Source organism: Larimichthys crocea, chromosome XIV (assembly GCF_000972845.2).
Source record: "Larimichthys crocea isolate SSNF chromosome XIV, L_crocea_2.0, whole genome shotgun sequence".
NCBI lineage: Eukaryota > Metazoa > Chordata > Actinopteri > Sciaenidae > Larimichthys > Larimichthys crocea.
Window position 1 is genome coordinate 10389539 of NC_040024.1, and position 27235 is coordinate 10416773.

The 27235-nt window shown below is 45.4% G+C and overlaps 1 protein-coding gene across 1 annotated transcript; it reads left to right on the forward strand.

Moving 5' to 3' along the window:
• The first annotated feature begins 3619 nt into the window (after positions 1-3619).
• Positions 3620-26857, forward strand: actn3b (actinin alpha 3b). Its single transcript, XM_019264658.2, has 21 exons — positions 3620-4009; positions 19103-19217; positions 19742-19861; positions 20448-20534; positions 21300-21387; positions 21581-21659; positions 22014-22095; positions 22312-22397; positions 22539-22631; positions 22736-22966; positions 23239-23386; positions 23896-24046; positions 24494-24602; positions 24692-24832; positions 24938-25120; positions 25411-25545; positions 25644-25823; positions 25914-26060; positions 26166-26231; positions 26318-26476; positions 26699-26857. The coding sequence occupies exons 1-21, from the start codon at positions 3875-3877 to the stop codon at positions 26855-26857; spliced, it is 2694 nt and encodes an 897-aa protein (XP_019120203.1). The 5' UTR covers positions 3620-3874.
• The last annotated feature ends 378 nt before the right edge of the window (positions 26858-27235 follow it).

Here is a 27235-nt window from a genome sequence, read left to right on the forward strand (position 1 = left end):
ACAAAAAAAAAAAAGCACTGACCTCCCTTCTCCCCACCTGCCGCCCCCTCCTTTTGACTGTGCCTTGACCAAACACCCCCCAAAACCCCCTCTCCTCCTCCTCCTACTCCTCCTCCACCTCCTCCTCCGCCATCACCACCACCACTACCACCCCCACCTCCCCTCGCCCCTTCTCCCTGCTCCGTAACTCCTGATTTGCTGCAGTTGGCAGTGCCATCGGTGGGGATGGCGGGTGGGGCGGGGTGGGGTTAGGACCCCGCTCTCCGCAAGACTTGAGTCCTGTCTCGCATCAGCATACAAGGCTGTGCCCTCTCTGTCCCGCTGGTGTCTGAACTAGTTTATGAAGGGAAGTGTGTGTACGAGTGTGTGTGTGTTGAACAGAAAGCGAGCATGGATGTCTGAGTAACTTTATGGGTGGTGTTTCATTGATTGGTGAGGCTTGGCACATGCGGAGACACACCCTTCCCCTTCCCCTGCCCGCTAGTCAACTCCTCTCCACCGCCGTATTCGCCGCCCTCACCCCACCCTCCCTACCTCCTTCCACCACCCCCTCCCTCTTACCTCCTCCTCCTCCTCCACCCCCATCCTACTGTCCCCTGTGCGCCTCTCCTCTCCGCCGTCCACACACACACACACTGCGCTTTTTTTTTTTTTTCCCCCCGCCGCCACCGCCGTCGCCACCTTGGATCTGGGTTCGTGGCTCTGGCTCGGACTAAACTTCCCAGAACCACCCACCTGACCCAACCTCCCTCCCTCACCCTCCTCCTCCACCACCACCGCCACCACCACCACCACCACCACCTTCCTTTGTTACCATAGAGGCCTGGGCGTGCCAATGGACAAGTGTATGTGTGGTGGCCCGCCGCCGGACTCAGTAACATGACACAGAGACACTTCAATGTTGGACAAGTCGCTTTGCTAGAACTGTTGAATGCTGGGTTTGCTCCACACGGCTGTGGCAGGGATCTTAACACGTGTTTCCCAAAAGAACTTAGCTCCATTACAACTTAAGTGATCAAATCAACCTCAAACTATGGAAGCTCAATTACCTTTGGGTCCCTCACAGCCTGTGTGCCAATCAGAAACATCCTATAAGATAGGCCGAGGTATGAGGCCAGTCTGACCTGTAGATTCTCATCAATCTCAGGGTTCCTATAGGACTTTTCTGGTACGGCAGCTCTATTTCTCTAATAACTTCGGGGGGTCAGCTGGGACTGGCTGTGAATATGTGCTCTGAGTGACTTGTATGTGTTCTTACCTGTTAAAGGTTGTCCATGTGCTGAGATAGAGAGCTTAAGCCTCGCACACACACACGCACACACACTCGCACACGTGGTGCTTTTCAGTGTGTCAGACGAGTTGTCCGGCGTTCTGCTCGGACAGCTGCGAGATGGAGTCCAGAAAAGGGACGGCGTTGCCTTCTCTCTGCCTCACAAAGGGGAAGTAAGGGAAGGGAAGAAGAAGAAGGAGAGGGATGAATAGATGAGTTAATTATAAGGTGAGTTGGTAGTGGAAGGATGCTGCTCTGTAAACTCGCCTTCCCAATCCTGGAGAACCCCTGTTGTTGGTTACCGTATTACATATTCTGGCTCTAAAAATTGCCTTTTTTATTACTTTATTGCTCATAGTGTATCCTGGTTGTGCAGCTTTGACTCTGAGGTGTCACTTTCTTTGTTTACTAAGATGTAGAATTACACCAAAACTGATTTTAAGCACCCAGGATAGAAGAAAGCATCAAATGACTGCACGTGTAGGCAGGGAAACCGTGAAACCATGAGCTGATTTTATTAAAATAACCCAGAAAACAAAGCAGCTTTTGAACATCCCTTCCCAGCCTCCATGATCGGGGCTTGTGGTACTCCACAATTTATTTATTTTTTTACTATCCTCCAGCCACCCCCATCCTCCTCCCCCACTCTCTCCCAAACTCCTCACTAAAGGCTTCGTCGAGTGCTTGCGAGTCTGGGCTTCCCGTGCTTTGGTGAATGCAGCCTCACATCTTTTTCAAAATATATATATATATTAAAGTCGCACAGTACTGACAGCCAAAGCTCGCTGCTGCAGCCTCCTCCTCCTCCCTTATACTTCCACTTCCTCACCCACTCTCCCCCACCCACCCACCCGCCCTTTGCCTTCTGTGGTTTTTGGACAGCTGAAGAACTGTAATCCAGATGCTCTTTTTCTTTTTTAATGCGCACACATCCTCCTGTTATTGTGTTGTTTTGATGGGATCCCACAGGTTGCATCTGTTCTCCCTGCGAGCAGGTATCAGCTGAGATGCGCGTGCACATCTGGAAATACACTCCCCGGTTTGGTTTGAGCACAACCCCATGAGACCATATTGCCTTTTTTTTCTTTCTTTCTTGAGTTTTCAGCAACCAACGAATGTGACTACTCTAGCACAGATGTGAATTAACATATATCAGACTCCACTGCTGACGTTAAGCGTCATACCTCAGCCATTACCTCATTTACAGGGGCTGGACACGACATGAACACCTGTAGAATAAAGTGCAGTTCAATACGTATAACAACTGTCGATTTGGTGGTGTTGGTGTTGCCCTGCACTTCATTTTAAGGTGTTCATGATATTTTGTCCATCTCTGTTGTGGTCCATATTATCAAAAGTCACATTATGTTCACTTCCCTCAGCTCAGTATAGTAGCACAATAACGGTAACCACCAATAGTCACACACAGTAGCTATGCTGCTTCTACTTTCAAGTAGGTTAATGGACCAAGCGGAGGTGTAGTTACATTTAAATGCCTGATTAATTATAATATAAATTATTCTAGTTTCCAAAGACACACGTGAAGGGTGACGGAATAATAATGTGTCACCTCAAGAGAGGATAGCGATCTGGATCTGCTGCTTTCGAGGACTTTTTTTTCTTTTCCCAGCACAAAGTTGGATGGGTAACGTTGGGGCGGATTTTAGTTGATGAATGTTAGATGAACAACGTGTTTACTGTGAATGACAAATCCTGATATAAGCACCGGTTATATTGTAAGGTTGTGTATGCATATATATGCCTTTTAAATCTGTATTTCTTAAAAACGTTTCTTTTCAGTCTGCATGCAAATCACGAATAAATCAATTTCTTTTCTCATAAAAGCGCCTGAATCTCTTTTTGTTCTGATTGAAATGATGCACCGAGGCAACCAAGACAGAATGCCATGAATATTTCTTCACAGACTGTTTGTATAGTTCATGATAGAAAGAGTATAAACTATGCATTTACCTGCAGCCTCGCTTTCAGCAGTGTGGCATTAGATGGTTTGCTGTCAAGCCTTTGCACTTGAAAAGTGCCTGGAGTGCTAGAGAGTTGTACTAAAACGACTGCTTTTTAGAGATTCACTTCTTTTTATCTGGTTTTCTGGGGGAGGTAGGCTGTAATACAGAGGCCTGGGTTTGCCATTGAGGGTCACTAACAGCAACAGGTGCATTGCAAAGGCCATAAAAACCTCTCTAGTGCCAGGGGGCGTAATTGACATCCCTCCACACCACTCACAAGCCCGTTAACCCTGCCAGCGGGACACTACCCCGCCTTTTACACCTTTTTAGGGTCAGAACCTGATACCCAAGCTGTCGGTTCCCATACTTATTGGGGTGCGGTCACGTGTGCCACTTTTGACCAGGAAAGGAGCACCGGCCAGCAGGGTCTTCTGGTAGTGGGAGCACCACCTCCGCACAGGCACCTCGCACCAGTGGAGTCTGGTCTCTGCAGCCCATAACAGTCTCTCCCCCCGAAAGCGAGACCCCCGTCCCGAGGAGGTTCTTGCCCTCACGGCGTCGTCGTCGTTTCGATTGCTGATTATTTTTTTCTTACCATAAGCTGACGGGGACGTGAGAAGTCCTAACAAAAGGCGGCACGATGACAGCTGTCGAAACCCAAATTACATACAGCAACTCCTACACGATCCACCATGAAGAAGCGTATATGACCCAAGAGGATGACTGGGACAGGGACCTGCTGCTGGACCCTGCCTGGGAGAAGCAGCAGAGGAAGGTAGGTTTGGATCTGGAGGCTTTGGAGGCAGTTGGGTTACGCTTGTGCCGCCGTGCGTAATTACGCACAGATCGACCCAGTCTACAGTATGAATGAGTGACTTTTTAATGCATTTTAACATGACAAATTGTATGTTTCCCCTCTCCCCTTTAAGTATGTAAAGTCTGCGCCTTAGCTATGCTCGCACCTGGCACTTCAGTCCTGCTGGAAGCTGTGTGGGCAGATATTTTAGGCCTGTGGAACTTTCTCAGTGTTGTCTTTCAGTTACCCCCGATTGCCTTGCGAAGACTGTCTAAATATAATACCACCCTCCCCAGTCCTTTTTTTCTTTACATTTGAACCATATCTTATGAAATAAACATAAATTACACGTTAAATCAATAATAAAAAAATGTAAATACTCTTAATGGAGAGGCAGTTTAAACATTTTAAGCAGATATAAGTAGGTTTATGTGGATTAAAACAGCAGTTAATGATGTATAATTAATCTAATAGTTTTTAAATACAAGTAACAACAATAAAAATAGTTTTGTTTTTTTTTAGTCAGGGGGAGGGGAGGGGCTGTGGGAGGGTGAGCCGCCGGTTGCCGGGGCAACCAGCTGGCCCGAGCCCGCCTCGTGACAGGTGCGTTTAATGAGCTTTTTAAAAGTCAACTGACACAAACAACAAACAAACAAACAAACAAACAAAAAAAAGGTTAATACACGTTTATTATTTATCTAAACTTGACGCACAAACTGTCCTGATAAAAGTTTCAGTTCAGGCGGGAACATGTTTAGTTTCAACGGTTACGCTACGTCACGCCTGCCATTTTGGACGACCGTTAAAACAAAGACCGGCGGATATCCTGGAGGCGAAGCTAAAAATAGCTTTCAGGTACATTTAAAGTAAGGATTAAAGAATTAAATTCAGTTTAGGAACACCTTTTAAAACACCTTTTGTAAGTTTATCTGAGTATCAAACTTTGTAGTATTTTTAGGCCTGGCCAAATACCAAGAACTAGTAAGTTCAAGCTTAACATGGCGTCTGACAACTCTTACGTTACTTTGTAGACGTTTCTAAAAAGCTTTTCAACTCATTTTCAACAGTAAAACATAAAATAAAATGAATTCAGACTTATGTTGATTAATATATCCATAGAAACAGTCACTTACTGTTATATTGGCATAATTGGCTGGCTTGGCAGACAGGTTAAAAATCTTTGTTATTATGAAACAGGTGTAATATTTGTTGCTCCAGTTGAGTAGAAATGTCTTCAGAACAAGTGTAAAACTTCAAAATACATATGTTGCGTGTCTCAAACATGATTAACGGAGAAGAAATCTCAATGAAGAGGCACAAACTGAGTCAAAGTCAACCAAAATATCATTCGGACTTTATCTATTTCTAATTAGCATCATTTAACGGCTTGATACGTGCCAAAAAAAAACAAAAATACAGATCAGTGTGTGTTTTATCCAGCAGTGACAGTGGAAATGGAAATGGCAATCTCTCAATTGGTTAAATGTCAGCAGTAAAAATAATCAGACTGATTGTATTATTTAAAGCTGACATTTGTCCATGCCAAATGTGTGATGATACACTGTAATAATGCGTCTAAATCAATATATATCCTTTTTTTCCCCACTTTAGTTGTGTGATATTTTAATTTTTCTGCTGCCATAAGACAGTTTTCGATCTAATAACACCAAATCTCCACTCTTGTTGGTGCAGGCGTGTTCAGGTGGTACTTTTGCGGCGAATCTGCAGAATTGTTCTGTCAGTGCGAAATGACCCCCCCACCTATAGATCCACAGAGCGCCGTGACAGGCTGAGAGACCTCAACAGATGGTAACAGAGAGACAGAGAGAGAGATGGCAAGGCTGGTAGATATACACCCCGGGTTAGTTTCACAGACCTACAAATAAACATCTTCCTAAAAATACATTTCAACTTGCTTCGGCTCCAGCTTCCCTCCCTTCCTTCCTCCCTCCTTCCCCCTCGCTGCCTTCTTGCTTTCTTTCCGTCTTTTCTCCAGTCAGGTCAAACACTTGCCCTCGCCACCGTTCTTGAAATATCCCTTCGCACCTTCCATTTCCTTTCCCGTGGCGCAATTTGTCTCGTTTTTCTGCTTTTTGTCTATCAAATGAGTTCTTTTTTCTTTGTCTCATGTGTCTGTCAGTCTTCTGAATGTAAGCTGATATAATAGGCCTTGGAAAACCTCACACAGGCCAAGCGAGCCCCTCTCTTTTAGCTTTCATATCTCAGCCTTCCCGGGGGAGTAGGTCATCGTACTCCATTGCTCTCCTCGGCATGTAAAATCTAGCTTAAGGCACTGATATCAGCCCATAAATATAGCCAGTGCATCATTTTGCGATGTAATGAATATGAAACGCCACCTGTTCTTCTATCCTTGATATCCTTGAAATTTCAGCGGAAAAAGCTGCTCACCACTTAACGCAGTAGTAAAGTGTTTGTCAACACACAGTGATGCCGAATCTGATACCGGACATTAGAAATAGTGTGTGTGTGTCTGAATTGTACGTCTTGACATTGGTTTATATTTATCGTGAAGCGGCTCTTGCAGCTTGTAGCTAAATGATTCATGGCTTGGTTTTGGAACGGGAGTTTTATTTGATAGGAGCTGGCAGAAATAGTGTTAGATATCGCATCTTGCATGGAATGAGATACGAAAGGACAGTGGAGATATCAGAATATCAGCGATATTCTGTCCTCAAAGCAGATGTAATCCTAAAAAAAAATAGAAAGAAGTCACTCAGTAGTCAGCCCGACTGAAAAGATGAGGCCAGTTAGGGGCGAAGTAGACGTTTCCATGAGCTTATTGACGTCCGCCTGACAGCACTTCTACAAAAAAAAGCTGTGATGTTCATAAAGGAGGCGATCAATAACTGTTTAAAGATTAACTCTCACTGCAGAGGACGGCTGAACACGCTGCTATTCATTAGAAATAGGAGTTTTACGTTAGAGCTGATGGATCCGTCCATTTGTTGTTGATGTATTGAGATATTTAAAAAGTAAATAGGAAGTTTCAGTACGCCGAAAAAAGTTCACCCCAGACTGTGACTAAAGCCTTCTTCTGTTTCACATAGTTTAAGAGTTCAGCTGCTAACTGACTAAGTGAATGACTGGCTGCCTAACGACGCTTATGCTTGCAATAACCTATAAATACCCATTACACAGGGGTTATCAACAGCCTTATTGGCTCAGCTGACCTATTAGCCACATGGCGACTGCTTAGTATATACATCCATCCATAAACACACACACACAGAAGAAAGTTTAAAAGAAAGTGAACAGCAGCTGATACAATCAAAGGCTGATTTAAGCCAGTTTCATGTGTAAGCGTCATGAAACTTGAACAACGAGGCCAACAAATGTGACTCGTGCATTAGTCGAATCATGAACATTCTTTCTTAGGATTAACAGTGATCCTCATGCATCCTAAAATCTGTGAAACGCTACGTTTAAAAAAACGTCTAAATTAGATTTGCAATTAATCTCAGATACTTCCTTTCTGTTCTGCTCCACAGGGTGTAAAAACCAATGAAGTGTCCAAAAGACTGATGGCCGTCAGATCCGACCCGTTATAAAGTCATATTCAGTAATGCGATATTTATCCACTCCAACCTAATGTAACGTCCCGCTGTGTGTGTGGGCGATGAGAGATCTTGGGGGGGGTGCTGCTCCATAATTGAATCTGGTCCCGTCTAATCTCATTTTGCACTTTTAACGAATCAGCACAGCGGTGCGGCAGACAGACGGAGTCATTGATCTCGCCTACTACCTGATGTATCCGTGAACAATACACGGTGCATTGAGGACTGTACGTACAGCCTGATAATATCTGTCTTTAATATATGTTAAGATAACCTTTAAACCGATCTGTTCTCTTTACATGTCACATAATAATCTAGATATAAGTCATCTGAAATATGATATTTAATCCAGCTCCCGGGAATCTCTTTACAGGCTGATTTTAATCTAAATTGATGAATTAATTTGTCAGACCAGCTCCACTCATCTGTGCCCAGCCGACCGTACCTGATCCCAAGGTGCACCTTCTTATATTCCCCTCCCATGATTCACTCTGTCAGGGTCATGTGATCCCAGTCCTCTCAGCATATTTTCACTCTCGCAGCACACAGATACCTCCTCAGAGGAGCTAAAATGAGACCGAGCAAGAAACGTGTGACATAATTATTCACGTCATTTCAATATTAATATTTGTAAAAAGAGAGGACGCGAGCTGTTTTAAACTAGTTCAGGTGTCTCTGCACAGATGTTTGAGACTCATCTACTTTATCTAAGAGAAACTATTAAATTATGAGTAATCATTTTCAAGAGTTAAGTCATTCCACTGTCCACAGAGTTAAAAAAACAAAACAGAAAATCTAAGTTTAAAGTTTATTCCAGGTGAAGTGTGTCCGGATAATGGCATTAATTAGTGCAGTGTACTGTGTGTGTGTGTGTTAAGATAGAGAGTAGGTGTACGAGGGTTAAACGTAAGTGGAGAGGTGAGAGAAGTTGCAGTCAGATCAAATAGCAGTTGCTATTCCAGAAGCTGTGTCCATGTAGGGAGGCTTCTATAAACTGCTATGGTGCAGGCGCAGGAGCCCTGGGAGGCCGCAGGAAAGGCTGAGGAGTGTATATGTGTGTGTGTGTGCACACAAGCCTGCATATGTGCCACATATTCTTCATACACTCTATTTTATTAGCAGGAAAAGTGTGTGTGTGTGTGAGGGTAACGTCTTAAGAGGATTGGGACGTAGTTGGAAGACAGAAAAGTTTGTAATGGCGAATTCAGACACGCGATACGAGCGCAGTGTCGGTGTCCACCGAGGGGGGAAAGTAGAAATGATGATTGATGGGCTGCGAGAGCCGCCGTCTTAACGCGATCAGAGCGATCCCGTGGGTCTGTAAATAGAATAAAAGGTTGGATTAGTTAGAGAAACTCGCAACAGTCGACGGCGGTGTGTTTTTTTTTGTGTGTTTGTGCAGACAAACTGAACTCGAACATAAAGTGTCGTGTTGTTGAATGAAGCTGCAGGTTTACTTATTATTAGTTAAGGCTGTTGAAAATGGAAACTTGTGTTTTATGAGGAAGCCACAGGCCACTGCCAAGTCGGTGACCTCAGCAGCAAATGACATACAGACTGAAGACCTACAAAATGTCACCTCAAGTCCTAATAGTGTCGGACTGTAATGCTGCATTTATGTTGACGGTTACAGTTTCCTGTGGTAATGAGACAAACTGAAGAGTGAACCTGTCTTTATGAGCCTAAACTCATAATGCCATGGCTGAATGCTGGCCGCTCGCAGCGGGTATTTATAGTTAGAGGCCGCGAGCAGAAGTTACAGTCGTCAGTTGGAAGTCTGCTGAGATGATGGGTCTCTTATAATAGGACTGAGGTCATGACGATATCATTATGTACTTTATAATGGCCGAAAAAAAGCTGCAGTCGCAAAGTATTCTGCCAGAGCGTCGCGATCTTTGACTTTTTCCTTTAACTTTCAGATGTGATTTTTACTTCATTAGTTTCAGACGGCAGACGACGTCGTTATCGTCTGAAAAGCGTGAAAATGTTTATTGGCTGTTGCCTCGGGCGTGCTTTAGGTGTTAACGGCTTCTTTTCTAGCAGCTTCTCGGTGGACGCTAAACAAGGACTTCCTGAACGATGAGGCGTGCGGCAAATTACAAAATGAAATCAGCTGATCGGAGCGGTTAAATAAGCGTTTTGTGGCTCTTGAATGGAGGCAGAAGTGGAGGTCAACAGTTGGGTTGAGCCTTACGTCAGTGTCACACCTTTGGCCCTCACGGTCAAAGCTCCTGTTGACATGAATTTAGCTGGCTCTAGATCTAGCCTGCAACGGTTTTGCCTCTTATTTCAGAGACTTGCCTTCTGAAATTAGACACAACCCTCCACCACCTCCTCCTCCACCACCATCTCCTCCTTCTCAGACCAGCCGCACAGCCATAAATCCTCCACAACCGCTTGCACCAATTTATGTCTGTCGTGTAAGTCACTGCAGTCCAGAGCTCATTAAAGACAAAAGACCCTACATGCTGCTGCCGCTGCTGCATGTTCACCTTTATTCTCCACTGGGGATCACGCAGTCAGCTGATTCATGTTGAATTATGTAAGAGAAGAAAAAGGTCTTCTCACCTGTTCAAGTTATATTAAAGCTCAAAGTTATGCAGAATTCAGATTGACAGGTAAGACTCAGTCGATGATCCACGTCTTTGCCGATATTTACATTACCCAGCAGGCGGAAGAAGCCGATATTCAGCTTCTGTCCGTTCTTTTTACTGCCATTGGTTTATCCCAAGACATTCATAGTAAGCTGACTCACTAAAGCAACTCTCCCTCCTGTTATGTGCAACTGCAACATCTCTAATCCGTCAACACTGCCAGACAATTATTATTTTTTGAATCGTCTGTCCCCAAATTAGACTCCACAACATCGTCTTTGATCTGAAATGAAAGGAAACAAAATGCTGCTTAATTCAGTGTGACGCCAAAAAATAATTTCCCTCACTGCGCCGTCTTTTTCCTGTTCATTCTTCTTTTCACCGTCAATAAATCTAAAAATCTGATAGACGCGCCGCTGTGTTCCTGCTCTGCGATTTCATGTCAGCTACCTGTACACACACATCGAGAGAAACACTCGTTGTGAAGTTTTGGCCGGCGTTTCTGGCAGGCATCATCATTCTGGTAGCGCAGCAACAACCTGGAACCGCGTGGCAGCGGGAACACAATGTAAGGCAGCATAATGGAGCGGAGCAGGACACAATGTTTTCCTGCACTGAAGCCGAAGCAATTAATGTGACGGCGCAGACAGATGGCTGTGTCAGAAAGTGATTGACTGAACCAGGTTATCCATCCGTTCCCTCGTGGCGCTCAACCCGCGGACAGAAAATAAATGGAGGCGGTTGTAGATGATGTGCTGCAGGATTGTCGGGCAGGAGTACCTGAGTTTCCGAGTGGCACGAATCGTCTTGTTTTTTCCTGGAGCGCCGTGACACCATGTCGCGTGTTTGTGAATCTGAATCAGATGTCTGATCTGAGCTGACGCTCCATAGAGGAGCTTAATATGATGTACACAACTCTTTTAAATCTTTAAAACATTAGTTTTGTTTGTGGGTGGAGGACTTGTCTTTCATCACACGCTCCACCTGTTCTCTCACCAACTAAAATCCCCTGTGCCTACACTATATCTCACTGGCATCTGGCACACACACACACACTTTAACTAGAAGAGGTGTCCTAGGCCTTTTATCCTCTAAACACAGACATAAATCCATCGGTTTGGACTGCAGCCTCGTATCGGAGGCCAGCGGTGGCCCTGTTGTCAGCAGGATCTCCCGGATATTAGCCTGTTAATCCTTCATAGGGAAGCGGTGGAAACGGTGGCTGATAAACTGATGCTGGGCAGTGATTCAGTTACAGGAAACTGGCATTAATGTAATGTTCATTCAAGTATCTGACGGCCTCATTTTGCTTAGTTTATACTTTATAACACCCTAAAGAGTGAAGAGCAACAAGATCTAGGCTCCTCTGCCAGTTTCTTTTTCTGTTCAGACGCTGCACATCTGTATATCTACGAGTTTGCAAGGTTGTTAGTGGCATGAAGAGCTATAAATACCAAGTATTTACAAAGGCACAGCACGGAAAGTTTCCTCTTCATCAACAATCTTTTCAGTTTTCCGAAATGTAGGCCTTAAAACATCCATACCACAAGAATAACGACTAGTAATGAAGTTACTGCGACGTCACGAGAACAGGAAGCGGATTGGAAGTTACTCACTTCCTTTGCCGTGAGCGTTGGGGGGGGTTAGAGGTGAGTCCACGGGGCAGGAGAGTTCAGGTTGGCCCATTAGAGATGTGTGTGTGTGTGTGTGTGCAGGGGGGGGATCAACACTTGGCACTTATGTCATTTTCCCAAATTGTCCCTGTGGCACCCAAGTTCAGGGCTCCAGGTCTGTTTGAAGCAAGGCAGGTGGTGGTGGTGGTGGTGGGGGTATTTAAAGCCCACAGGAGGGAAGAAGAGAAGGAGCGAGGGGGGGGGATGGCTCCTAAATGTCGTCCACACCTGTTGCGTGTTGTAACTCCTCTCCGCGACGCTTCTGTCACTTTATCGGCTGGTAAAACTCGGTGCAGGAATTCAGGCCGATTGTTGTTTACAAGAGACTTCACCGACGCAGGAAAGTGATGTCAGGCGTGAAGTCGGTTATAAAAACAAACTCGGGTTTGTGAGCGACGCGACGCAGCTTGAATGTCTGGTAACATTTGATGAGGTGGGTCCTAAATTCAGACATTTCAGTACTGAAGCTCTGTATCCACGCTCGTACCAAAAGATTTAACTGAGTCGTGTTTTTATATTTATATATATAACTGTCCATTTAGATAAAATCCAACACTACACACACTTTTCTACACCTTCACTGTAGATTTAGTTCGTGAACATCCGTCTTCTTGACAACTCGAGGCTTCAAATGTCTAAAAGTCACAAACACAACAAACTTTTTTTTTATTTATTTATTTTTTTGACACTTGCTCCGAGATGACAAGTGTTGATGTGAGTGTGTTGCTCGTCCACTCAGAGCTGATCTGGCTCCACGCCGCCTGTTCGAATCTGTCAGAAGCGTTACGGCTTGAAGACTTACATAAGCGCTGTCGGAGAGTTGTTTTCAGTTTTGATGTCGGCACGTCCGCAGCTCTTTACGAAGCCGTCTTGGCGTCTATGTTTGTGAATCCTCTCTCTGTGGATGTTTGAGTTTGATAGGTTTGTGTTTTCACTGATGCGAGGAGCCCGGTGGACGAGTGGAGCGGTTTCACTCCATCACTCATGACAGATGAGCAAATTATGCTCTTTCCCTCCACTCCGTTATCTGCTGACAGATGAACACGGCCCGCTACACTTCTTACTTTGTTCAGCTCGTGGCGTCCTGCTGAGACTTTGAGAGTAGTTGTATATCAGCCAGTGTAAACGATTTGCACCATTATATACGAAAAATAAACAACGCACTTGAAGTTTGTCTTGTTGATGAGTGCGTTATCTGTAAACTAATAACTGAGCCTTTTGTGTTTTGTGTCGGAGTTTTTAATAACTACCGAGCCGTGGTTTGTTGACAGTGGGAGCTGCAGTCTCTTTCATTGTGGGGGAAGGGTGCACACACTTATTACCGTCAGACAGGTGGACTGAAGCGCGGTGGTCCGACATCACAGAGCTATTATTACAACGTGGTGGTGTCAGGCTTTGGTTCGAAGCTGTAACCTGGTTTATAAATCTGTATTTTCTTAAAGTTTGTTCTTCCTCTACGTTTCTGCGTGTACGCATTTCGAGTCCGAGTCAAACTGCGTGCATCACAGACATAGTGACCTTATAAACAAAAGAGCACGGCGTTTTTATGTGCTGCTATTATTGTGCGAGCGCATGTGAGTGAACTGTGATTTGTTTATGTGTGTGTGTGTGTGAGTGAGTCCAGGACTTCTGAACAGTTGTGTGACAAAGGTAGTTGTAGTGGACAGGTGTGAATGAAGTCAGCCATGTGAGACATAAATATCTGTGTCAGGGTCATATCATTTATTATAATATATGATTATGTAACGGTATAAAATAACCACGCTGTATCTCTTCATAATTGATTATGCGCTTTTATTTTGAAATTCCACGCTCAAAATAGTCTTTATTTGCACTTTCACTCCTCCGAGTGATATATACCATCATATTTCTTTCTCAAGCACTTTCAGTGCATGTAGATATACAGCGTTATTGTTACTATATATATGTATGCGTATGTATTTAGAGTGTTTAGATTAAATAGGCTGTAAACAGTGAGTTAGTGCTTCAGAATGAGCCTTTTTTCTGCTTCATAACAGTGTTTCCGTGTCAGAAAATGCACCAAATCATGAAGTTAAACCTAGATAATGTAGATGGATACATGCTGGCAGTGTCCCCTGATTGAAGGTGATTATTGGGGGAATAGACTGGACACCAATGTGAGGTTTATGTAATTATCCACAAGCCTGAGGCCAGAGGATGCTCGGCGACTGAGAGAAACGGAGCCTGTAAGTGTAAAGAGCACCTTGACACAGCAGCAGTAACACTCACTCTGGGATAATAATCAAGTCAGCCACAAGCTGAAGTGTGTGTGTGTGTGTGAGTAATCTGCTGGACTGGCAGCACAGAGGGTGGGAGGAGGAGGAGGAGGAGGAGGAGGTGCAACACATTTAACATGACAGCAGAGCAGGAAGATGGCCAGCCACAGGAGGCCATTTTGTGTCTACACAGTGTGGTGGGAGTTATGTCACAGGTGAAACACACGATGTGTTCTCAGGTCAGCCTGCAGGAAAACGACGAGCGATTACAACAGTTTAGTAGAATTTAATAAAAAGGACATGAGTCGAATAATTGTGCTTTGATTTACCAGTTTCATCCAGATATCGAAAGATATCTTTTCATATGTATATCTGCACAAAAAAGAAAAGACAACATACACACTCTCAGCCCCCGTACAGTAGAAATAATTACATCTACATGTGGTTACATCTGAACGGTGCTGTATGAGGTGTCAAACAATCGTTTAGTGAAGTTTGGAAGCAGTAAAGGAGACTGACGTACGAGTTAAAGTGACTTTAACTGGATCAGTTTGAACTCATCAGAAGTACAAAAACTATATCAAACTAAATATTTCATTTAACCTTTTATGAGCGATGGGAGCGCGGGCAAACTCATTTTTAAACGCCGCTTTTGGACGAGTTACACTTACATATCACGCATGCGAGCTCTGTTTTTTTTCCACTAGTGGGTTTCTAAAAAAAATAAATCCAGTCAAAACGACACGACCTAAGACTTTCTAACGCACGGTGTCATCACGGCCCCCTCCCACATTATTGCACGGCTCTGTTCAGACGCCGTGTCTTGCTCTCGGCCTCCCCTCTGAGGCGAGCGGCGGTAACTCCAGGCAGCGCCGCGGTTGCGTCAGCTCTTTGATAGACAGCGGAGCGAGCAGTGACATTATTAAGAGCTCCGAGCCCGTTCAGATGGGAAGACGGATGTGTGTGTGCGTGTGTGTGTGTGTAGGTACATGTGTGTCTGTGCGTGTCAGCTGTATTGAGGGTCAGCAGCCTTGATTCCCCTTGGGGGAGGTGTAGTTATGACAGGCATTCAGCTGGGCTGCCGTGACCTCATTTTACAAGAAGGACCTGTAAAAAGGCCGTGCCGAGCCAAGCTGAGCCGGGCCAGACCAACAGGTGTGGACAGGACGGAGGGTGACTTCATGCCAGCGGACTCTGTGGACAGCCACAGGCATTAAAACAAACCCAGCGATGGGACGACGCCGTGCTCCGTCAGGTGTTTCTTTAGATTTAATGAATTCTGCGTTCTGTCGCCTTCGTCTCGTTAACTGAATCCTTCATTTCAATTACCGGCAGTTTAGTCTCTCTGCTTTGATGCTGGGGACGTTTCAGCCCTCTCATCTTACCCACACTTTCTCAAGTTATTATTTTATAGTCCGTCATATTCGTCAATCCATTCCTTCCTCCTCCTCCTCCTCCTCCTCTCCGTCTTGGACTCTTACGGTTCACCTCAGGAATCCTGCCCTCTCAGCTGTCCGGTGGTGTCCCATAGCAACCCGATTTAGCCTCTGCTGCCTTCTTGCCCTCCTCCACCCTCCCTCCACTTTTCAGTCTTTCCCTCCTCCTCCTCCTCTTCTACCTAATTTAGCCCCCACCCACCCCTCCTCCTCCTCCTCTCTTCTCCTTCGCCTCCCTCCTCCTTCCTCCTCCTCCGCACACCTTCTCGTCTCCTCTCCGGCTCGGCCCTGGCGGCCGGCGTGTTGCTGGATTAGGAGCCTGTCTAAATTTGGTCATGCATGGCAAAGGAGGCGAGCACCTGCTGGGCCCGTGGCTGGTTGGACAGGCGGCCTCCTCCTCTCCACCTCCTCTCCTCCTCTCCAGACCCTTACATCAAATTACAGCGGAGCCTGGGCATTCCTGTCACTCCTCTCGCTCCTCCACTTCGCCGCCGCCTCGCTCTTTTTCTCTTTCTACAAGCGTCTTTCTTTAAATCCTGAACTTCAGCTTTTTTTTAAAACTTTTGAGCAAAGTTTGCAAAGAAAAACGCGACTCAGCATGTTTCAGTCAGCTGCTGCTAAAAGTAGAAGTATTCAGATGAAGTAAAAGTACAAATACTTCACAAGTCTTTAAAGTTTTATGGCGCTTTTGTTGCATTTATGTGAAAGAATCGTCAAACTCTGGCGTTAATTGTTACTCGTTTATATAGATTTAGGTAGTTTAACCTGTGATCAGTCGTCTTATTTCATCAGAGGATCGTATATTTATCTGTTGAACACATTTAATGGGGAAATAACCACATGTGTTAAACAAAAAATAAGTATTTTGTCCTGTAAATGTTGGAGTAGGAGTATAAAGTTGCATAAACCTTTTAAAGGTTGAGTTGTACTGCTGTGCAGACGGTTGAAACTACGACATATATGATAGTTTTTCTGTGTTCCACATATGACATTGTGTCCAGGATATATCAGTTTTTCTAGTTTTTAAATGTTTTCAGTTAAAGATACTCAGATGATCAGTTCAGATCAGTTTTCTGCACGATATCGGATCTTTGCAGACACTCATTTTGACTGCCAGTAACGATACTTTGCAGCCTCGAGACTCTCCCACAGCTGAATTTACATATTATTCCTCTTGTCATCGTGACGGCCGACTGGCTGACGCAGACATCGAGTACAATGCTTTTTAAAAACCTCGACAGAAATGACAGCTGACGGGGTTTTTTGTTTGTCTTTGTTCTTCGTAAATTCATCGTGATGATCGGGGTGACGGGCAATTAAACCTGTAACGTTCTCCTTCCTCGCCTGACAGACGCCGAGCAGTCGACGCAAATATGAGCCTTTTTTTTTTTTACAGCTTTAGTCACTCGTGCGTAATCAACGTGTCGTCTAATCGGCCTGTTATGACGATTTCAGGCCGATGTTTCACTTCTTGGATCCCTGATTTCATCTCTCAGTGAGTGTAGAGATGTGCAGTGTGTCCCTACAACGTTTCTCTACTTTCTCTGTCAAAACACACTTTCCCTCTCCCTCCCTGTCACCATCGCTCCTCTCCTCTGTCCGTCCACCGATGCAGCTCTGCAGTCACGCTGGAGTGCGAGCCGATAGACGCAGGTACATACAAACTCACGCCCACGCGCTGTACGAGGACGTTTTGATTCGCAGGTTGCTCCGCTGGAGTGGAAAATCTCTGCTCTCACCTACCGAGCACAAACGCCGTCTCATTGCTAATTTATACGTTTCTCTTTCTGTGTCTGCGCTCGGCCTCTCTCTCCTCACTCCGCCCACGCCATCATCTGTAGTTAGTTATTCAGCTCATGTACTTATTCTGCCTCTGCGCCCACACGTCCTCCAAACCCTTGGCAAAGTTTTGGCTCTACAGTAAGCAGCATGAACACACACACACACACACACACACACTCTCGCCGTATTCACATTTGAAGCTAAACGCTATGAAAGCCTCTCAAAATACCATTCGCTGATTGATTGAATGGTCTGATGGAGCCGATTGAGTCGTCCCCGACGTGCATTAGGCAATTTTCCAGACAGACCTAAAGCAAGCACTCGCCGGCAGAGAGTCGTTTTACATCACCGTCTGCTCTCAGGCCATTACGCATGAAAGAAAGAAAGACGCAGCACAAAAATAGGACTTATCAGACATGCTCCAATCATCAGCTCCAGCTTTGTGGAGGATACACACAATTCAATTGAACATAACGGCTCCCGGGGTTGTTTAGATAGTGCAGAGTTACAAGCAGCCAGTGTGTGCAGAGCTGTGTGAGCCGGGTTTAATGAAGGTAAACACAGCGGACACAAATCAGAGGGGGCAGATTTATCAACGTATCTGTCCTGCTGCCTTCATATCACTGAGCTGAGGAAGCTGTGCAGGCCAGGCGAGTGATTTTTTAACGTGGCTGCTGATGTTGCACCACAAACAAGTGGTTTACAATCTGAAGAACAATCCCGGTTTCACGATTTATAATGCACGACGCTGCAGATGCATAAAATCAGGTGAGAGGTTGAAAGAGGAACATCTCTCAGGTGGTTACTTGCCCGTTTTTCCTGCTTTATTGCTTGTTTACGTTGCTCTGACAACTCTTTAACTCGCTCGACTTTATCTGCAAGCGACAGAAACTGAAGCTGCAGAACTACGAAGCCACGGCGTCTCTTCTCAGAGCGTCATCTACAGTTATATTTCAGCCAGAATACCAAACAGATGGGCAACGTGAGTGAAGTGAATTAAGGTGACACACCTGGGTGTTGACAGGCGACAGGTCGATAACCTCCTTACTGATTAATAAAGAGGGCTGTGAGGGAGGCTTAGCCACTTTATAAACACATCCCAACATTTATTCACTTTATTATCAATAAATCTGTTGATTCTTAAAGATGAAAAGTCTGAAAAATATTGTGAAAAACATCACTCACATGTTCCAGGGTTGGATTTTCCAATGGCATGTTTCCTAAATTCCTCAAAAATATTCAGTTCACAGTGGAAGAAACAGGAACATGCACCAGATCTTCACATTTGAGAAGCTGGAAATAAAACAGATCGATTAATTCATCCGTCATTCCGACTTCTGTTTTTTGAGATATGTTAAATCTAATAGAACATTTTTCTTTATATATTTATTTACCCCTACACGTGATAAAGTGCATCCCTCGTGTAATCTCGTGACTTTCATTACATAAAGTGTTTCTGTATTCGTCCGGTGATTCCCACAGGCTGAGTAAATAATAAGAATATGAACCAGAGATCAGTTTCACCTTGTTTCAGCACTGTTGAGTCAACAGCGGCTGTCAGTGTGTCTGCGCGCTCTCGCCGTCAGCAGCCACGACGATAACAAGGCCACAGATCGAAGCGGACGCTTCGGGCTTTGCTCAGCAGTTTTTAGTCAGCTCACATCAAGCTGTGTGTGTGTGTGTGTTCCTGTGTGTGTGTGCAGGTAAAGTTATGGTGCTTGCTGTCAGTGTGTGTGTGTGTGTGAGTGTAACCTCCTCCATCTTCTCCCTCGTAGACCTTCACAGCTTGGTGTAACTCCCACTTGAGGAAGGCCGGGACACAGATCGAGAACATTGAAGAGGATTTTAGAAATGGCCTCAAACTCATGCTGCTGCTGGAGGTCATATCAGGTACACACACACACACACACACACACACACACACACACACACTCGTAGTTTATGTACAGGGTCATTGTGGATGACATAAAGCTGTTTGGAAGCTCTTAAAGATGAGAAAAAAATCATTTTTTTGCTGTTTTTTGTCGAGAAGTTGATCCTCGTTTTATATTTAATCACTTTGTGTCAAATACTGAAGACTTAATGAGAGCGGCCGACTGGTTTTATAACTTTTTTTTGATAGTTTAATTCATCTTTTATCCATATTTTCTCATTTATGGTAACATTTTACTCATTAGCTTTAATTTCAGGCACATCTAACTAACACGAGTGATTAAAGAGTGAAACTGGAGACATGATACTACATGAACAGATCCACAGGAATGATTATTTTCATCATTTATTGATCATTTTCTCAGGTATTCGATTCGTTACAAGCTGGAGTTGGACAATATTTGTCGTTTTTGCTTGATAAATTAACTTTCCTAATCGGAATAATCGTGTGAGCTGTTGTAAATTCTCTTCTCGTCTTTCAGGCGAGAGGCTGCCCAAACCCGACAAAGGCAAGATGCGTTTCCACAAGATCGCCAACGTGAACAAAGCCCTGGACTTCATCTGCAGCAAGGGAGTCAAGCTGGTGTCTATCGGTGCTGAGGGTGAGCGTTTGACTAACGGCTTCCCGTTCTATTTTCTCTCCTCCTTCTGTTACCGAGTCCCGTCTCTTTTTTTTTTTAATTAATATGCCAAGGTCACATAGTATTTGCATTTCTTGGACCTGTTTCTGAGCGCCAGATGGCTGCTGAAGTTCACAGCGTCGGGAGAATTCAGATGAGTTGGCAGCAGTGACAGGAAAGTAAACTACAGATCGCCCGACTGGCAGCAAATATGAAGAATTAACTGCAATGTGCAAGTGTTTTCATCCATGGCAACATATTTTAATCTACTCTGAGTCACCATACTTATATCCCAAGCTGCATTCTTGCTGATTTTCATCAGATACATGTTTGCAGCCGTGACTCTCTGAGGTTAAACTCCATAAACTGGTTCCATCATGCAGCGTTCACGTATGCTTTTGTCTCTCCACCCTTTTTTGCGAAAATTCAGTTTGTCTCAACAGCGACGGCTTCAAAAGACGCAGACAATTAAACTTTGAACCTTGTGGAGAGTCGTGACTGAGGCCTGCTTTTCAGATTTAGTTTATTTCCATCATGTGTGTTTTTGTTTTTTGTTTTTTTTTTACAGAAATTGTCGACGGTAATGTGAAGATGACTCTTGGTATGATCTGGACCATCATCCTGCGCTTTGCCATCCAGGACATCTCTGTGGAAGGTGTGTGTTCACGCAGACTTTTAAAATTATGCAACATTCGAAACAACGTTCAAGTTGCCTTTTAGACACTTGAGCTAATGAGAGCGTTAAATATCTTCTCCTCTAACTCTCGGCAAGAAAGCAAATGTCAAACTATTCCTTTAAAAGTATTTTATATTATATATATTATATGACTATAATCACCACGTCCGTCACATGAGCAGACCCAGTTTTTAATGTTTCACACCAGTAAAGTCGAACAATCAGTTTTACCCTCGATGTTTGTACAGAAATCACACGTTGTTCCGTCTTTTAAGTATCATCAAAGTCCTTAAATTTCACATTTACAGCGGCAGGAAGCTCAAACATCACTCTGACATCAGCCACGTGTCATTTGTTTGTGTGCAGTGAACCGTTTTCTATGATTCAGACCATCAAACACATTTCATGAAGCCTCCTTGTCATCAGGCGGGTCAACTCCATAAATTCTTGTTCATAAAGGCTCCGGCCTCGTCCTCTCACACGTCCGACCTTCACCCTCCAAGTCGTCGTCTTTAAGTCTCCTTTTATTGCTCCGGCTCTTCAATATCTTTTGCTGTCATAAAGTTTGACTTCTTTTGCCCGTCGACCTCCGTCTGACCTCTCATAGTGCAGGAAACAACACTGTTCAAAGCACCGGCTGCAGACACACCAGATCTCCGTCCTAACCATGCAGCATCTCTTTTGTGTTTTTAAAGAATTCTGCTTTATAATATCTCTTTTAATCCCTCTCTCTCCTGTTTCCAGAGACCTCTGCTAAGGAGGGTCTGCTGCTGTGGTGCCAGAGGAAGACTGCCCCCTACAGGAACGTCAACGTGCAGAACTTCCACATCAGGTGGGTGAACAACGCCGAACTGTGGCGTCAACAGGGAACTGCGACCGTGTTCTTCTTAAACTGAATGTTTGTTTTCCTCTTTTCACCCTCGTGTCGACCCTTACGTCTTTGCTAATTCTGTTTTGTTACCTTTCTTTCTCCTCCTCTGTCTCCTGAATCTTCCCACCTTCCTCTTCTTCTTCTCGTGGCTCAGTTGGAAGGACGGCCTGGCTCTGTGCGCCCTCATCCACAGACACAGACCTGACCTCATTGACTACTCCAAACTGAGAAAGGTGCTCCGTCCTCCCTTCCTGTTTTTTTTTTTTCCTCTTCTTATCTGCTTTATTTTCTCTCGCGGACACTCGGCATCACAATCAGTTTGATTTCAGTGTTTGAGCTCTTGTTACACGTCCAAATTCATCAGAGCAGTGTTGGATCTTCTTTTGGATTATAGCCGATAATCTGATCTGAATATTTCAACAAGGTCGTCTATAGTACAGATGAAAAGTGTTCCTGTTGATCCGTGGTCAGGAAACACGTCCTCCTCCAAACTTTTCAGCATCCAAAGCCAACACTGCTTTATAAAATCAGTTCAGACTGTTGTTATGATTCTTGTGCTCCTCACAGTCATTGTCTCCTCCTTGTAGGACGACCCCATCGGTAACCTGAACACCGCCTTCGAAGTGGCTGAGAAGTTCCTGGACATCCCCAAGATGCTTGACGCTGAAGGTGAAGCAAAGAGAGCAGTACACGACGGCAGATGGTGCAAGGACGAGAAGTCCTCCTCACTTGAAATTCGTCCATCTTCATCATTTTAAAAGCTGAACGACCTCCAGAAATGTTTTAAATGACTCATGAATGAGAGAAAATCCTGATGCTGCATTTCAAATTAAGGTGACACGTCACTCCGGACGGTTGTTATAACTGTTTTTATTCCACCCTCAGATATTGTGAACACACCCAAACCTGACGAGAAGGCCATCATGACCTACGTGTCCTGCTTCTACCACGCCTTCGCCGGCGCCGAGCAGGTCAGACGACATGTTGTTTTTATGTCGACATGTTGTCAGCTGTTGATACATAAACACGATACAACTGCAAACCCTAATGAATGAACGTGAGAGATCCGACAGGTTGTGGATGTATATAAATTGTTATTCTCTCTCTCTCAGGCTGAGACGGCTGCCAACCGTATCTGCAAGGTGCTGGCCGTCAACCAGGAGAACGAGAAACTGATGGAGGAGTACGAGAAGCTGGCCAGCGAGGTGAGAAAACCGCTGCAGCAGTTTAAAGTCTCCAAAGTTTCTGATCGTCGACTCACAGCTTTAAAATACAGGACACGTATAACATGTTTCCTTTCTTTCTGTAGCTGCTGGAGTGGATCCGTCGCACCATCCCCTGGCTGGAGAACCGCGTGGCGGAGCAGACCATGCGCGCCATGCAGCAGAAGCTGGAGGACTTCCGCGACTACCGCCGCATCCACAAGCCGCCCCGCGTGCAGGAGAAGTGCCAGCTGGAGATCAACTTCAACACCCTGCAGACCAAGCTGAGGCTCAGCAACAGGCCCGCCTTCATGCCCTCCGAGGGCAAGATGGTGTCGGTGAGCGAGACGGCTTCTTTGTAGATCTTTCAGGCTTTGGCATCAGTCTGAGGATTACTTCCTCCCCTATGTTATTATCTATCCTCTAAAGCTTGTAAAATCCTTTGAATCCCTCCTCAGTTTGTGATCTTCTGTTAACTACAGACACAAAGTCACCGAACAACATCAATTTATACCAGAAAACGGCGGAAACAAAGAAGAGCACACAACATTTTGTAGACGTTAGAAGCTGCGCTGTCATTAAAACTCTTGTTCCCGCTCTCTTTCTCCAGGATATCGCCAACGCCTGGAAGGGTCTGGAGCAGGTGGAGAAGGGCTACGAGGAGTGGCTGCTGACCGAGATCCGCCGCCTGGAGAGACTCGATCATCTGGCCGAGAAGTTCAAGCAGAAGTGCGCCATGCACGAGGCCTGGACCGGAGGTACGGACCGACCGCAGGAACACCAGCACAAGCTGTGACGTTGTTAAATCATGTTTGTGTGTTCACGTGTTAGACTCGAGATTAAAAGGTGAGCACAGAGGAAAAAACACAATAAATGGCTCTAATAAACCGAAATAAAGGTCAAGGAAGGATAAAAGATCAGTACAATAACATCAAATATGTGTTTTTATTTATATTATTCACTCTTATTCAACTCGGCTCATCTTTAGATCTTCATCCTCTGAAGTTTCTCACTTGCAGAGGTCAATTTAATCAAGTTAATTAAGTTAATTCATTAAATTTAGGGTCACCACTGTCTATAAAATGTTATAAAAGATAATTAAAAGCCTGTTTAACTGCAGATCTGACAAACACACACACATCAGGCTCATATTTGTGCTTTTAAATTGACGTTAGTTATCGTCATTATTATTTGTATAGGTGTTTTTTCCATTACTAGTTTGTCTTCAGATCAGGAGGTGAACGGGTTAAACCGTCTTGTGTTCCAGGTAAGGAGGACCTGCTGTCCCAGAAGGACTACGAGTCGGCCTCTCTGATGGAGATCAGAGCCCTGATGAGGAAGCACGAGGCGTTCGAGAGCGACCTCGCCGCTCACCAGGACAGAGTGGAGCAGATCGCTGCCATCGCCCAGGAGCTGAAGTAAGACGGAGAGAGAGTGAGGACGGGTTTCATATCGAGAGAGGAGGGAGTGAGTGAGCGACTGAAGACTTTAAGGACAGATGAGTTGAAAGCGTGTTAATGAGAGGAATAAAAAGATGAGGGTGGTTCATGAGAGAGCAGAAACCTCTAATCTCGCCATTCCTCAGGGCTGCTGCTTCTTTTCTCTCAGATAGTTTCAAGGTGATCTCTTTGAGGTTATATACAGTATAACATGAGCTGAGAATGTATGCGAGTCATTTATTATTCATGACTTCAAAAGCAGATATTAAATACTGAAGAAAAATCCTGTGAGTGGTTTAAATATTTTAATGTGGGCTCCAGATATTTGGGGTAAAAACGTGAGTAGAAGTTTTAGCAGCTGATCCGCAACTCTGATATAATTCACGTAATCTTCCGTGCCGCGTTTGCCTCTGCTGTCTCCTCCAGTGAGCTGGACTATCACGATGCTGCCACAGTCAACGCCCGCTGCCAGGGCATCTGTGACCAGTGGGACAACCTGGGCACCCTCACCCAGAAGAGGAGGGACTCCCTGGAGGTGAAACACGTTAACGACAGCGTGATAGTTCAAGGTGAAAGCAGCGAATGAGCGCTTCATCCACCAGGAATACTCTGTGTGTTTTACAGCGCGTGGAGAAGCTGTGGGAGACCATCGACCAGCTGTACCTGGAGTTTGCCAAGAGGGCGGCGCCCTTCAACAACTGGATGGACGGAGCCATGGAGGACCTGCAGGACATGTTCATTGTCCACAGTATCGAGGAGATCCAGGTACAGCCATGAGTCGGTAACAGAGTAAAGAATAAACAGAGAGAGTTCATGAGAAAGAACAAGAAATGTTTCCACGTTAAAAGTCTAAAACATTTTTATCTTTAGAGTCTGATCACCGCTCACGACCAGTTCAAGGCCACCCTGCCCGAGGCCGACAAGGAGCGCATGGCCACCCTGGGCATCCACAACGAGATCCTGAAGATCGCCCAGACCTACGGCATCAAGCTGTCCGGAATCAACCCTTACACCACCCTGTCCCCCCAGGACGTCAGCAACAAGTGGGACGCTGTGAGTCGAATCAAACGCGCCCCGAGAAATCTGCATGTTAAATAATCAACCTAACTCCGACTGTGTGCACTTCTTTTGGTCATCTGGCTAATAATAAGTACAGCACATACATAGAGACGGGTCAGAAATAGTGCAGTACATATAGGTTAGAGCGACACTGAATACCGCAGAATCAAAATAACTGCAGAACACAATCTGTCAGATGTCTAACAGAGAAAATAGCTGCACAGAAGTTCTGTGTAATTAACTAAGAGCCGTCCTTCACGTATGATTCCTTCACCCGCCTGCAGGTGAAGCACCTTGTTCCCCTCAGAGACCAAATGCTCCAGGAGGAGGTGGCCAGACAGCAGGCCAACGAGAGGCTGAGGCGCCAGTTCGCTGCCCAGGCCAACATCATCGGACCCTGGATTCAAACCAAGATGGAGGTACGGCGTCGCCGTGACTCTCTCACCGCGACAGTACACGTGTTACACAAGAGCAAATACAAACACAGAGTTCTCCCTCCTCTCCTCTGCGTCTCCAGGAGATCAGCCACGTGTCCGTGGACATCGCCGGCTCCCTGGAGGAACAGATGAACAGCCTGAAGCAGTACGAGCAGAACATCATCAACTACAAATCCAACATCGACAAGCTGGAGGGAGACCACCAGCTCAGCCAGGAGTCCCTCATCTTCGACAACAAGCACACCAACTACAGTATGGAGGTACGGTGGGCTCCGCTGCATGACCTCCACCTCCACCTCCACCCTCTGCTTTGTGCTTAAAAAGTGTTCACATGTCCTCCACCCCTGCAGCACGTCCGCGTGGGCTGGGAGCAGCTGCTCACCACCATCGCCAGAACCATCAACGAGGTGGAGAACCAGATCCTGACCCGCGACGCCAAGGGCATCAGCCAGGAGCAGCTCAACGAGTTCAGGGCCTCCTTCAACCACTTCGACAGGGTGAGGCGTTCGCTGACCTTTTTAAACTCGGACAACATGCATTAGAAACAACCAACCACAGGAGAGATTGTTCCAATTAATTAAAACTGTGTTCATCCTCTGCAGAAGAGAAACGGCATGATGGACCCAGACGACTTCCGTGCCTGCCTCATCTCCATGGGTTACGATCTGGTCAGTACCGACATGAACTCACCGCATTAAGTGAAAACTTCATTAAACTTCACTGACTGATAATAAACTCGTCTTCCGTCTGACAGGGTGAGGTGGAGTTTGCTCGTATCATGACCCTGGTGGACCCCAACAACACAGGCGTGGTGACCTTCCAGGCCTTCATCGACTTCATGACCCGCGAGACCGCCGAGACCGACACCGCAGAACAGGTCATGGCCTCCTTCAAGATTCTGGCCTCAGACAAGGTACGAAGACGGATACAGCGAATCCTGATTACTTTTTTAAAAAACAACTCAGAGCAGAGGTCTTATTTTAGTCAGAGTTTCTATCTAGTCTAACATTTCTAATCTACACGAGGCCAAAACTACAAAAACCAGAGACAAGTTTCACTTTAAATCTGGAATAACAACAATGATACTTTCTTAAAGTGTTCATCGAGTCACGTCGCCTCCTCCTCTCTCCTCCAGAATTACATCACAGTGGAGGAGCTGCGCAGGGAGCTGCCGCCCGAGCAGGCAGAGTACTGCATCAGCCGCATGACCAGGTACATCGGAGCCGACAGCCCCTCCGGCGCCCTGGACTACATCTCCTTCTCCAGCGCCCTCTACGGAGAGAGCGACTTATAAACCTGCTTCTCTTCCTCCTCCTACTCCCATCCCCTCTTCCCAGCTCCGAATATTTCTCCTCTGTGGAGAGAGCGATTTAAACCCCTTCTTTCTTTCTTCTTATCATTTTTTCCTCTTTCAGATCTTAACTTTCTCCCCCCCTTCTCCCCCAACTCCTCCTCCTCCTAAAAAAAAAAAACAAACACTGCCCAGAGAGGGTGAGAGTAGGAGACTTTGCTCCAACGTTAGCAGCTCTGTTTGGACCGGTCAGCTTTGTCCCCTCACTTCTGTCAGAGTGCCTCTTTAAAAACCAGGAAAACGTGCCGGGTATTGCACTGAAGTTATGTAAGCAGCGTACATATACGAACATACCCGCCTGTAGGAGACAGAAGGAGGCCA